The sequence below is a fragment of the Hypomesus transpacificus genome, chromosome 9 (assembly GCF_021917145.1).
Source record: "Hypomesus transpacificus isolate Combined female chromosome 9, fHypTra1, whole genome shotgun sequence".
Taxonomy (NCBI): Eukaryota; Metazoa; Chordata; class Actinopteri; order Osmeriformes; family Osmeridae; genus Hypomesus; species Hypomesus transpacificus.
In genome coordinates, this window is record NC_061068.1 from 19,570,763 (window position 1) to 19,585,875 (window position 15,113).

At 40.6% G+C, this 15,113-nt stretch overlaps 1 protein-coding gene across 1 annotated transcript; it reads right to left on the reverse strand.

Moving 5' to 3' along the window:
• Positions 1 to 365: 365 nt before the first annotated feature.
• On the reverse strand, positions 366 to 12,870 carry LOC124471827 (protein-glutamine gamma-glutamyltransferase 2-like). The gene is given in 14 exon segments (XM_047026441.1): positions 366 to 965; positions 2,312 to 2,448; positions 4,140 to 4,300; positions 4,716 to 4,994; positions 5,126 to 5,242; positions 5,245 to 5,364; positions 5,463 to 5,566; positions 5,776 to 5,911; positions 6,177 to 6,354; positions 7,097 to 7,225; positions 7,850 to 7,968; positions 8,331 to 8,549; positions 9,769 to 9,948; positions 12,763 to 12,870. Coding segments are annotated over 14 exon segments (2,115 nt in total). The 5' UTR covers positions 12,848 to 12,870; the 3' UTR covers positions 366 to 814.
• Positions 12,871 to 15,113: the final 2,243 nt, after the last annotated feature.

Genomic DNA, 15,113 nt, shown 5'->3' on the forward strand with positions numbered 1-15,113 from the left:
GTACTAATAACAGATAGATTCACTTCCTCCGGAGCTTTGTCTCCACTTGATGGATTACCTCACTAGTTGCTACCTGTACTATGCCATTTCACTTCAGTTGTAAAAATATTGGCATCATCACCTACTGCCAAACTCTTACCTCACTCACAGGGATCATTCACTATTTGTTATTCTTACGTAAATGTCAAGAATGTTGAAGGGGAAACTTATGACAATTTCTCTTGACAGAAGTTCATAGTATGCACAAATGATAACAACCTCTATTTTGTTGCATTGCCAAACTACTCTCTTTGATAAAATATTTGCATGTGTATGAATAGAAATATAGCTGAAAGCCCCCAAAAAATTATTGCAAAGACAATTGGTAAGTATAAAAACATTTTAATGTTCTTAGTTTCCAAAATATGAAAGAAGTACAGCATGAACAAGAGGGATACTTTGTCATACACAAAATACTTGAGTGAATACATGGATTTAAGTACAATAAATCAATAAGAAAACATTTTGGGTTATGTATCTATTAAAAACTGTTAATAGTCTCTGCCAACAAGAAAGCATAATGTTTTGTGTATGTTCAGGCTTCTGGTTGATAGTATATTACAGTAAATGTACTATATTCCATATCAAAATTGAAAAAACAAACATACAATCTAACTCTGCCACATAGTAATTCATTATACAATCGGCCTTGTCATATCATAGCCTAAACTGTCTACCATTGACCTATGCACTTTTTGTAAAGTTCTTTCTGTCAGTCGCTTTGGATAAAAGCGTCTGCTAAATGAATAAATGTTATGTCAATGTAAACAGAAGCCTATTTTCCAATGATAACGTTCCTGTAGCCTTTGACGTGACACAGTCTGTTGCTGTCAAAGTCCACCACTAGTTTCCTCAGTCCCGAGTGGGTGGGCGTGAAGTAGATTTTGACTTTGGCGTCCTGCCCGGGTCCCACGGCAGAGTCCAGTCTGGTGGGAGAGGTAAATATTTATACATATCATTGATAACAAACACTTTATCAAACTTTATTGGCCGCAGATGTTTAGACTATTGGGTTGTTTAACTCCAGCTAGGACTTTGAAGTTTGGTTTCCTGAAATAAGTGAGAAGCCACATCCAGGAAAGTTCTCTATTTTTTTTTTTGGGGGGGGGGGGGGGGGGGGGGTGTTTCCCTGGTGTTGATCTGTACTCTTGTGTTTGTGCTTTCCAGCTTCCTGTTTTCCCCTGTCAGTCTGTCTGTCTGTCTGTACTATATGTATGTGAGTGTAATTCCAGTCTCCACTTGTTCCAGACCACATCTCCCACTCCACTTGTTCCTCACACACCCCTGGGGCACCTTGCAGTATACCTACTTCGGCTCTCAAGCTAATGACCACCAGATCTTTGTAACTCTTGTATTAGTCACTACTAATAGTTAACTGCTGTTATACAGTATAACATCTCCATGCCGGTCTTCCCTACCCTCCTACCTGGTTTGCCTACCTGCCCTGTGTGACTTGCACACCCAGCCCATTCCTCCTGCTTTGTTTGCCTGTCCACCACACTTCAATCCTTCATTGTAAACCACTTCATTTGATTCATTCGTCCTGTGTTGCGATCTCCTGTATTTAGGTCAGCTTGCTGCCCGTAGCAAATTCATGTGGTTTTGTACTCTTTTATATTCATGAACTGGGTTATTCTGTACCTATTCTAATGAAACAGGCCAGTTGTGAGAGAAAATTAATAGAAAGATAGAGAAGTACATTTCTATGCCTTCCCCAAATGTTTTCATTGAGTTTATATCATTTATCGATATTTATCATTTATCAAATGTACACCATCTATCATTGAGTTATTGAGAATCATCCTTAATCCCTAAGTTTTATATATTTAAAATGTCAGGAGTAGTTATACAATTTTTAAGGCAACAATCTTCAATCTCTGCATGAACTCCCATGAACTACCATTTCTACTTAATGAACTAAGTTGACTGGAATGTCACATTCTGCCAGACTATCTAGGGGTTGGGTGGTGATCCAAACACTATCATTGAATTATTAAATCTAGAAAAATGAAGCTTTATGTTCTTTTCAATGCTTGATGGCTTGCACAAAATATTATCGGTGCCAGCTTGTTTGAGACGTGAATTGGCGTTTGATTTAGACAGCCTTTTAGGGAGGCTGAAGTAAAATATTTTCTTTGTACATAATTCATTGTTGGTTGTTTAAAATGTACATAACAGATACCTGTCTTAAGTGAAGTCTGTTCCTCTGCCCAGCCTTTGCTTTTTAAAGCAGTGGGGGTTTTTTTTTGTAACACAGATCAACCTCTCCTACCTCTCAGTCAGAGAACGTCCTCCTGTCAGGTTGGCTCCCTCGATGCTGAAACAGCAGCCCTCCAGTGCCTCTGGCAGAGGGTTCTGCAGGGTGATCTCGGCTGCCAATTTCCGGTTCTCTTTGGGTTCTCCAAGAATCTGTCAAACAGGAAAATGTCTTGAAGCCAACGTAAACTCCTCCCTTTTTGATACCTTGAACCCCCTTCAACTCGCATTCCGCCCCGGTAAATCTATGGATGACGCCATCGCCCTGGCAGTGCACACCGCTCTCTCCCACCTGGATAAGGGTGACACGTGTGAGGATGCTGTTTTGATAGTGATAACAGTTTAGAGATGACACTTTATAGAGATGACAGTTTAGCAGGCAACATCAAGTGTACCTGGTAAGCTCATGGTCTCGCACTTCCCTTTGCAACTGGATCCTTTACTTTCTGACAGACAGACCCCAGATAGTGAAAAGGGGTAACCTCTCCTACTCTGCACTGACCCTGAGCACCGGAGCCCCTCAGGGCTGCGTACTCAGTCCCCTCCACGTTTAACAGTCTGGCCACGCATAGCTCCAACGTCATTCTAAAGCTCACAGACAACACCGCCATCCTGGGCCTCATCTCCAACAATAATGAGACCTTCGACAGAGAGGAGGTCAACGTCCTTGTCAACGAGGTGCCAGGACGACAACCTTTCTCTCTCAACGTCTGCAAGACTAAGGAGATGACCTTGGACTTTGTGAAGTGGAGTGTCAGGGTCAAGCCCCCTTTCACATGGATGGAGCTGAGGTGAAGAGTCTCCTATTTCAAGTACGAGTTCCTCTGTGTGTTTATCCATGATGACCTCTCTTGGTCCAGGCAGTCGGACGTGGGAGGAAATACTGCCTAAAGATGCCTTTACTTCTAATTCAGAAGTTTGGCATGTTAGGGTCAGCAAAACTCTCCGCCACTTCTACAGGGGCACCATTGAAAGCATTCTCACTGACTGATCATCACTTCCTGGTAGACAGCTGCTCTGTATCATCGCATCATTGGCTGCCAACTCTCCTCCATGCAAGGCACACACGATGCATGAGAAAGCCCAGAAAGTAATAAAAAATACCAAGCTGTGGACTGTTCTAGCTGCTGCCATCTGGAAGACAGTGCCGGAGCATAAAGGCACTGACTAACAGATGCACATTTTTTCCCCCCCAGGCTATCAGGCTGCGCTAACCCTAATCCCATTCAACAAACATATCCATCGGCACTTAATACTTATGCTTTATATTTATATACTTTTTTTGATGCAAGTGTATTTTTGCTGCTAGTGTTTATTTGTTTGACCTGTGTTGAACTGTGCACATGATAAACAAGCCACTTTTGTCTTTTGATACGCAGAGTTTTTGTGTGAGAGAGGCTTATCTCCTTCTGAGGTCATCAGGTCATGCCAGGGATTTCACCTCAGTACACTTATAGAAAATGGTCTCAATTGTTCAGAGGAACAGGCATCAATGAGTGATGATGACACTGACAGGCATACCATTTTAAGAGTATAAACATGCATATCACCTGCTGTGCCTTGTAAGGAAACATTCTGTGGAAACTATATTTGAAATGTTTATATATATATAAGGTGTGACAGTAGGCTTAAGCTAATTCTATGGTTGGCTTGTCGTGAGAAGACATGGAGACACTGGGAAAAGCTCAGCTACCCCGCAGCACTGTGTGATTGTCACGTGGTTTTGGGCCTCTTGGAGATGAATCTCCTACCAGTAGACACTGAGGCATGCTTTGCAGAAAGAGCATGTCTTTATGACTTACTTCCCAGATGTGTGTGTGGGTGTGTTTGTCTCTTTGACTTACTCTGACTTTGATCTCAGGGTTATCCAGAACAATGTTCCTCACTGCCATCACTGCTTCTCTGGTGCTGTAGTCTACGAGAAGGGCTGCCAGACGAATGAGGTTGTCCTGAGTGAGTGCATCTTTGTACTTGGAGTAGTTCAGCCGCAGAGGAACTCTCATCTCTGGAACAAGACAGTGGATAAGACACAATGCTTCATTATGCAAATACATATATAACACAGACAGACAGATAGACATGCACAGACCCACAAAAAAGTTTGTGTGGTTATTCATGTGGGAACTGCAAGGTCAGTTCCATTCATTTTCCTCAACCCCGAATCTTAACCATAACCCTGTCCTTAATCCTATCCTTAACCCCAAATTTTAACCGGAATCCTAACCCTAACACCTATCCCTCAAACGTTCCCTAACCCCAAACCTTAATGTACTGATGAATTCAAACACTGATCCTAAACCCCCTGGAAATAGCATTAGAACTTGTGATGACCAAGACAATGGCCCCACAAGTTCACATTGTCCTTGTTTTTTCCTTAAACAAGGTTAAACAAGACCAAACACACACACACTCACACTTACCTCCTCCTGGTGACAGCTTGACGTTAATTAAGTTTTTGTATCCGCAGGTTTCGCCCAGAATTCCATTGTAGGATACAGCTCTGGAGCCAAACACAAGGCGGCACTCCTTATCGACAGATGTGTTGTTGGTAACCAAAGCGATCACGTCAAAGTCGCAACCCTTTAACATGCTCTCGGTGACCTTGATGGTGACGTGCAGGCCTTCGTACTGTCCTTGCTGCGTCAGAAGTTTGTTCTGATGGTCGGCTTTCTTGAAGGCTTCCCTCTCCTCCTCAGATCCTGGAGGTGAATCAGAGGTCCTCAGTCACTCTTTATGTCTCAGGCCATACAGTACTGTCATATTACATTTCCTGCCATGTTGTGGAACATGTTTCTGAATTGCATTTCATCAATGCCACAATGCCTCGTACCTTCAGGATATTTGTACAGATGTGTGATGTCCTCCCTCCTGTCGCTCCCCACGCTCTTTGTGCTGATCTTCTGACCGACTAGAGAGGAGCCGATGATCTTCTCTATGCTGCCGTCTTTTTTTTCATGAAGGTGAGAATGTCAGCATTGACCTCCGCGAACACAAAGGGGCCATCGTATTTGTAGGTGAGCTCGCCTTCCTTTATTGCTTTTAGCGGGACCGGGCCACAACAGTAAACCCCTAAGAAAAGGAACAGGACATGAAAGGGAAGAGTTGTGTTTTTCTTCTTCTAAATTGGTGCCTTCTTTAAAGGGTTCATGGCTCCTTTCAAAGCTTACCTTCACTTTTTTCTTGAGGAGTAGGGTCACTTGCCTGCCAGCCATCGAAGCCAGGCTTGAGGTCTGGTCTGGTCATCCAGCTCTCAACCCAGCAGTGGTAGTTCCTAAATACACACAACCAGAGACACCCTTTCATCAGTTCCAGATGGCTAAAGTAAATTATTCTGTTCAACATCTAGACTTTCTTCATGGTAGACAACCATTTCCAGATTCCAGAACTATTTCTCTGGCACACCTGGCTAGTCATTTATCACTGCTAGAGTTGAGGTTAAAGGAGAAATGTCGTTTTTTTAGGAATCCATTTTGTCCTCACCAGATCATGTCTCTGGACTTCTGGATAGGCTGTCCATCTTCATCTACATACCGCTCAATCACAAGGTTGCTGTTGGTGTCATGAGCTGACAAATAGTTGGTGATTACTCGGCAGGGGATACCTAGGGCTCTGAAAACTGTTGATTGGAAAATAAAGAATGCAGAAAGAATTATGTACAGTGAATAATTTGTTTGTGGAAAGAATCTCTAAATTGATAGTACTATTTGAATTAATCATGAAACTAGACATGGGTTACAAAGATTGATCATTATTGTATTTGAAAGTAAATGAGTTTTGCACTCATGCTTTGAGTGAGTGGACTAAAACACTGAGAAAATAAATAGTTAGTCCCATACTGTACAGTAAGATTTTAAAAAGTGGATCCAAAATAACGTGTTTACCTGAGCAAGCCACTGCCGCAAAAACCCAACACTGGCCGTAACGTACAGGCTGGCAGGCGCTGGTGTCCCAGTTCCTGAGGATTTCCACACTGCCCTTCCAGGACATGGGACTCACCCCTCCATCATAGTCATCAGTCCACCTTCCCAGTAGGACCCCTTTGTCGTCATTGCAGTTCACCTGAATGATCCAGACAAGGAAAGTCAACAGCATTCTTCCTCCTGTGGTTTGGTTTTATGACTGAATGTGATGCTGTTTCCAGGGATTCCAGGGCAAAGCGTTAACTTAGAAAGTCTTTCACTTTACATTGAGAGTACATTAAGTACCATGTAAGTACATAGCTAAATTAAAAACACTGATGTGACATTGGAGCTGTTGTGTAGCGAGCTAATCCTCGTTTAATTTGAGAGTTCTGGTGCTGCAGCAAGATGTGACATGATGTGAGATGTTGTGAGAATGTGAGTATTACAAATGTTTGCTATAGGGGCGGTAGACACAGTTCACAATCACAGTTCAGCGTTTTTCCCCCAATTTAAACTTGTTACAGGGGAAGGTGGGCTTTCCAGACGTAGGTAAACATTTACCATTATTTTGTTTTTGAAACACAACCTTCAACTGCCCCTATGCAATATCCATTTACCCCTTATATCCCTCTCCATCCGTGCCATTTAAAGAAATGACCATTCTTGAGTACATACAATGATTTTACTATAGGTAAAGCTACATTTAGTTGTTACATGGTAGTTAAAGTAACCTTCATATAAAGTGTTGCCAGATTGCTAAATTTGCTCAGTTTACTTTCCCAAATGATCCACTGCAATACTGTCCTTAAATAACCTCCATGCTGCCCTCCCCAGAAGGACATCCATTTCCTGCAACCCAGCACAGACATATTAGGAAATAACTTCTCTGTGTTTGTCACCATGGCACTCAGCACTCTAGAGACGTAGATGGGGTTTCTCCTGCCCGAGCTGTCTTTGCCTGGATTACGGACGTATTTAGGGTTCATATCCAGAATTCTGAGACAGGCGTCCAGAATCCCTGACTCAAACTGCAAAAGCAGACAAAGACATGACAGGTACAGTTTGATTTCGTAATGTTTATCCAAGTGTTATGAAAAGTAGATGAAAGACACATGAAATGAGGAGAAGAAGAAATAACAGGAACGGTTTCTCCAGGATCCCATTTGGAATAACAACAGGTGTTTTATATATATATATATATATATATATATATATATATATATATCAGTCACATGCTGTGCATGCACTCACTTCAACTAACAATTTCATAGGCCAACTGAAATGGATCAGCCAATTACATAAGATTAAAGTCTCTGAATCAAATTATTGTTGGGATCTGTAACACATTAAACCCTCTGACCCTCCAAAATGTCTTATCCAAGTCACACCCACTGCCAGTCCATTTGAACCCACATCACATTTTAAAGTGCGTGAAGGCCATGATATTTGTATGAACTCAGTTTAGGATCAGAAAAAACAGTAGTTAAAACTGTTTATACAATGATATCATATCATGTAAGATAAAACAGCCTTCATTTAGATAAAGCTTATTCTAAATTCAAAAGACAAATCTTTATTACCACAGTGGCAGGAAGCAGGTTTTTTCTCCACGAGGAGGTTTATAGCGATAAGAGCTCTGTTGGTTTTGGTACCTGGCCAAAGTTCCAAGGTGTGCCAATAGGGTGTTTGGAACTGCCTCTAAAGATGATTCCATCCTGAGACAAGACATACTCCCTCAGTTGTTCCTCACTCTCCATGTGAACCATATCCCCTGTTGCCAAGAGACATAAAAAAACAAAGAAACGTTTAGGAACTGCATGTACCAAGTCCTCTATGGAAAAGTATAACCTTCCAAATGTTCAAATTGCACCTGTGCTATGCCAAAACTAAAGATGCCAAAAATCATGAATCATGAAGTTAATTCTCTAAAGAGATGAATACATAATGCAATTTCTTAGTTTCAAATACATATTAATCACTATCATTTATTTGCCAACTTCTTTCACTTTGAGCCTTCTGAACCTTAAAAACATATCGAAGACTCCCTCTAGCATTTCACATTCCACAGGCTAAAGATAAGGTTGCAAAAAGATAACTGGACCCATTCGTTGACAGCAAGTCCTGTTTACCAACCTGAGCACCAGGGATTAAAGAGCAAGATGAACTCGATGCGCCCAGATCCTCCCAGGGTCAAGATGTAGCGCCCAATGGGCGCATCCGGGGGGGAACAGATGGACAGAGCCACCATATCCCTAGGGGGACTGCTGACAGCTGCGCTCCAGCGTGAGGTGTCGATGGTCTCAGACAGATCGAAGGAGGCCCGTGTGCCATACTGATCATGGGGTTGGGGGCCTGGAGGACGATAGGAAGGAGAGATGTAGGAGAAGGAGGAGGGGGAAGGTTGATGCAAGCAGACAGGGAAAACAGAAGGAAAACTGGTTGATATATTTTTATGGAAAAAAATATTCCCACAGGGTTCCTTAATCGCTCCCCATTTTTGTCACACATCTGCAGTTAGTCAGGACAGAACATTTTGTGACCATTTTAATAGTTCATGACTTGGTACTTCAACTTACCAGAAATTAGTCTTGTGTTATATTGAATATTGCTATCTTAGTGGGACACGTTTCCGTGTTGAGCCTTTTATTTCCTGTATTTGACTAAAGAATATAAGCTGTGCAAGCCTGGATAATCCTCTAGACAACGGCCCCACCCTTGACATAACACAACAATAAAGGAATCTGTCCAAATGAAAATGTATTTTCAGACTTTTACACAGTTTTTTCTGGAAGTCAGGGTACAAATACTTTAAAGACAACATTTGAAGCTTCTAAAACATGTCGAATGTCAAATAACCCAGAATATTTGTTTTCTTAGGCCTTGTGAAATAAGACATTGTTTTCTCGAGTTTAGGTTATGACAATGGACTGGTAAGGAGTAAGGGAACGGGCTAAAGTAATAGCAATGTAGAGTCTCAGAGTTCCCAACTTCCTCTGAAACAGTGGCAGAGGTCATTAAGAATTGGAGCGAGTTACTACAGCTTCCTTTTCCTTGAAACAACACAAGGCTCTCAAGTCTCATCAAAGGTACATGTTTCCTTCCCTATCAGCCTCAATATCACAATGGGCATGGTGGAAAACTCACAATGAACTCCATTAAGGCGTTTCCAAATCCCTCTTTCTATGTCCTTGACACTGTTTTACTTACATGAGCTAGGTTGTTTGGCCTTGACAAATTACCTCAGTGAATTGTGAAGGCCTTTTCCATATTAGGAGGTACTTTAAAGCTGCAATTGGTAGAATTATAAAATCAAGTCAAAGTTGATAAACAACGTCTTGTCTGAACTTCCATGCTTTCCCTCTGCTCGAGTTTGATTGAAAGTGGTTTCATGAAAAATGACTAAAATGACTAAATGTTTCTCAAAATAGGCCAATGAGAATGGCCCACCTTGCTGAAGGTGATTGACTAGAACAGGGTTGCTGGAACACAATTGGCTGGAAAGATAGCAGACCTCTGGGATGGTGGGCTATTACTACATTCAGACACATCCATGTCTTCAACATCATAATACCTGTCTCAACAAGGAGGCTGAGACTGCTGGCACCGGGCTGGTAGACCCCGGATCTCAGGTAGAGGTTGATGGTGAACGGCTGTCCCCTCCTCACGATGAGACGATCAAAGCCATTGAGGTCGGTGCGGTGGTCCGTGTTGTTGAACTCGCACTCCAAGTCCCAACGGACAACGTCCAAAGCTTAGGGCAATAAAGAGAGGACCAGATGAAGTGAACTCAGCGATTGTAGTTGTTTTATGTGTGGTGACACTGGTATTTCAGGGTAGTTAAGGTATGCAAAGACCCCCACCCAACATAACCTAAATATAGCTTTACTCGCTCATCAACTTAGACCCCTAGCTACTAAGGGGAAATAAAACACATTCCAATTCCAGTATCGCAATGGTTACTTCTAGCTTCTAGAGCTTGCTGTGATGCATGTGTTTTTTAATGCTATTCAATGTCTATGTACTCAGCTTTCACAGCAAGACTGTTATGAGCCAAGTTCAAGTTCATTCAAGTTTCAAGTTTCAGTTTCATTTATTTGTGGTACATTAAAATCTATAAATTGTTCCTTATTGACTGTGTGCTTTAATATGGAGTAAAACCACACTCATGCATATGGTATTATATTGTGTGCATTTCAAATAATGCTGTAAAGTGTTACCAGACATCTGTAGCCTCCTGCAAATCGTGACTGAAAATCCTAGAAACTGAACTGTTTTACGGCTATAGCCTATGCGGGTGTAAACAAATGTCACACCTATTCATTGCGACACAAACGTGAACCCTTTCATGGTTTTATGAATGAATTCCACAAGAGGGAAAGGCAGACGGTCAACTAGAAGGCATACAAACACATTACAGTGCCTGTCCTTCTCCTCCTGGCTTGGAGTGACTAAACTAATCCCTTCCACGGAAATAAGACGTGAGGCTTTAAAGAGCACGCCAGTGTAAACACACCATCCAGTATTTCATTTGATTAGCTTGCCTTTACCTAAAGTTGACCCCTTTAACTCTCACCTGTAGGGGGAATACACATCTACTGTGTGTAATGATGCTTGCTTTTTCATTCTTTGGATTTAGTGGAACATCACTAGAGTATGTTCTAACTCACTAGCTTCAATGTCTACGTTGTGTACCCCAACTTCTGTTGAGATGAGCTCACAGTTTATTTGAATTCAGTAAAGGTTTCTTTTTTATTAACATTAAAGCATTGGGTGAGTTGGATTGTACAGCCTTCCTACAATATATAACATAACTAAGGTCCTGTTTTTCCCCATTATCTAATAGGGCTTTAGACTACCATGTGCAAAATACTTAATCTGAAAAGACATGAGCTGCATGTTTTACCTCTTGGTGCTGAAGATAAGTGTTTTTAAATGGATTCCAAGAGTCATTTGTTGCTTATCTTTCTCAAGAGAGAATGTTGGCAGGATGCCCGTTTTAGCTCACCACAAAGCTGCATGAGACATTTTTGTTCTCACACGCACACAAGAGGCTGAAAATAATTTAAAATCGATCTTTCATTGTTGGAACCTGAAGACCATTAGGCAGACCGATAGCAGATGTGGTAAGTCCAAACTTTTTTCTAATAAGCAAGGCCAAGCAAAGATTGGTAAAGTTCAATCAATTAACAAGTATAGGTCAAGTTGTGGCTGTTACATAATTTTCTATGGACTAAAATATATATTTTGGGATTTCTCACATAGAGGTATAAAAGTACTGTGTGTGGTACATTTCATTTATGTGTGTTATGTGTATTTAAAGTACATCTGCATTTTACTGCAGGAGTGAAATCACACCAAAAGGGATTCATCTGCTTGTAATGTCTTAAATGAAGGGACGGACAGGTTCAGATCTGTGTTGGTTTACCGCTCATGGTCCTGTGCAGTTCTGAAACAACTCCCTCGGCGTTGGTAAACACAAACATGTTTTCTTCCTGTCTGCCAACCATGATTAGCACCATATGAATGACTGAGTTCATGAAATCAGGCAAGGCAAGAGAAAACTGCAATAAGATGACCAGAGGGCGAAAGAAGCAGGTACTGAAATATCATGTGAAGTCACAGGAAAACAAACACACTCAATGTTACCAAACTAACTAGATGATAATACATGACGTCTCTCTGTCTGACTCAGCTGTGAATGGACAGTGTTGTCCATGGTTTTCACAAAGTCCGCAATATTTGTGTTTTTCCACCCAAACTGCCTTGAGTGCAACCATACAGTAATTGAGTAGGCTACTGTGTGCATGTGGTGTGTCATATAGTAACAAGGTGACATTTGTTCTCCCTTTTCAAACTGGAAATTTAAAAGGATGGAGAGGAGTCCATCTGGTTCACTCCTCTGGTTCTCAAGAAGGCAGAACACACGGTACAATTTTAGCTACTCACATCCAGAAAACTTGTGTCCTGTGAAAATAACTCACTTCCCTCAAACTTCTCAGCTATATCAGCTGCAAAGAAGGCATGGTATTGACAACTTCAACCACTTTCATAATGACTAAAAAATTAAATGTGATTTTAATTCCATCATATCGTGGATCTCGAGAAAGCACGATATGATGGAATTAAAATCACACTTTATTGGGGGTCTTCACAAGCACGTTATCTCGGAGCATATTTTAGTTGTTAGTCGCTTGTCTCTAACTCCCAAGAGTTATGTTAAGTTGACGCAACTATTGTTTCAAACATGCTAGCAGCTGCCAACAGGGGTCTAGTTTAACTTTGAGGTTTGTGTTTTTCTTTTTTTTAATAAAGAATACCGTGCACAGGCCTACTTCCTTTTAAGGTTGTGTCACAGTTCTATTTTGTTAAGCATATCAACAATTGATCAAATATTTTAGATCATGTCCAAAGCAAATGAACTTGTACACCAGCAAACAGCGCCATATTAAATAGCTTTTACTAAAATAGACGAAAGGAAATATACAGTATAAACAATTATTATTGTCGACACACGTTAAAAACGTATACGTTTAAAATGTATAAAACGTTTAATAAAGATTCCTACCTTGAGTCATTATGTTATGATGCAGTTCGCGGTGTGTTATGAAGACCAGCCAATCGTTCGCAGTGTTGTCCTTATGCCTGTGCATTTGGTATTTGTAGAGGGCAGTGTAAGAGGGTCGGACATACACCCCCACCCCTTTCACCACCTCCCCTCATTTTCGGGGAAGGGGAGTTTCGACTTGTAGTTTCTAGTTCAGATCTGTGATGACCTGCGGTCATTGAGTCATTCGATACAATCCAAGAAACATTAAGAGCATGCCGAATTATCATAGCCCCATGTCGAAACAAGTAATAGCTGGAAATTGCCAGGCAAAGTTCATAGTAATACAGAAGTTTTTACATTACTGGCCCAAGTGGAGGGCACTGCAAATCTCTTCAAAGGCATTTAAATAAGTATTTTTAATATGCAAGGCTTCATTTGCTGAGATACATTGATTTCATGTTTGTAGAGTCTGGCTAACAGCGTGACATCAGGAAGCAGATCTAATGATTTACAATGAGGTTCTAATTAAGGCCAGATTTCTAACCCACACAGCTGAAAGACATGCAGTACTGTACTCCCTGCCCCCTGTCTACAGTTGATGCAGTCCAGAATTTACTTCATATTACAGCAATGGTGAAGTCTACAGGACTTAATTGAATAAATACACATTTTGGAGTAAGGCTTGAAATGACTATTTTAGCCAACAAACCTGAAATAAATAATTAGGCACCACTGGCCAAACCAATGAGATGCAGGCCAGCTTTAATTTAGAATCAAGATATGAAGCAAAATACCAAACATGATCTAATCAACCTATACATTCTGGAACTATTTTATTATATTTTATGCATTTATTTGAATTAATAATAATTGCCTGATTTATATTCCATTCACATTGCTTATGCCAATAGCAGGATTTATGTCATATTCTTAAATAAGTAAGAACCTGTTGGTCACTAAAGATGGATTGTGTTGAACACATTTTCACTTGTTGAGCAGTCACCTATCCACATAGGATACACACAATAGTAAATCATTAAGCCATAGTTCATCAGAAGATACAGAAGTTTATAGGCCTATTGATGTTTCACATCTGTTAGTGCTACTGGTCTGGAAGATAAACCATTTTGCTTTTGTCAACACAATTTGTACACTGTAAACAAATCATATGTTGAGAAGAAGAAACGCAAAAAAATTTCAGGCTTTGCCTTATTAGGATGGATTTCAGTTAGCGACTTGGACATCCACCTGTAAACATCTGGGATAGAATCAGAAGTGTTCACACAAAACAGAAACCGTTTCTTCAGGCTCTCTCGACGTGCGCACAATGTGGGTTGCCTAAAATCCCATGTTGTAAACCTGATTTCAAGACTCCAGTCCATCTGTGCTGTCTGTTTGCTTCTTCAATGCAAATTCAGAAACAATAACGTTTTTTTAAACTTCAGCTCAAAGTCTACATACACAGGATGACAGAAAGGGACCATTTATAGAACTACCTTCATGTGTTATAACTCATGGGTGTGACGTTTACAAAATGGAAGTGTCATTAAGTTGGAGAAAATAAAGGTATTTGGTGGCAAGGCATTTAATAGACACATATTGGTTAGGTCAGTGCTGGCATGTGTATGGATCCTATTAGAACATGTCTCCACCAAAGGAATGCCAAGTCATGAGATTTCCTTCAGACGTCCAAATCATCTAAGCTTTGCCTGAGCTAAGGGATCTGCACAGCTGCAGTAAACAATATCACATATTTATTTTTACATTCCACTTCCAAAGAAGGACATTGTTGTATGCAGTAACATTGAAAAGACTAGGACCACGTAGTGTTTTGTCACCGGGTGCTAAATTGTGTACGTCAATAGATAAAGAAACACAGACTTGAGCATTAATCAAAGCATTTGTCATATCAAACAGAGAACAAAACATAAGATACAAAAATGTCTACATCACCGTGAATATACTGCATATAGTAACATGGATTACTTCAGATACAACTGAGGGAACAATAACTAGAAGGAGTTTAGCATTAGAAGATGGTTACATGCCCAAACTGAAAAAGCATGCATTTTTTGTGACGTACATATGATATTGTATTATTTCATGGCATTGTTTTTTTTTTCATATTATTTTGAATTTTATTATTGAATACTAACACGACATAACACTGCAAAGTTTCACACAAGCCCAGGACAATGCAAACACAATGCAATACAGTATGAGTATACATAGGAGTTACAGTACAGACTGATATGTTTCCTGATGTATTATTTTAGTGGTATGATTGAAAGAAAAGAAAATCGCAAAGGTGATTTGTGAGGAGCTGTCGGTATTGTAAGGCAAAGGCACATCAAAGTATTTTAAAATGG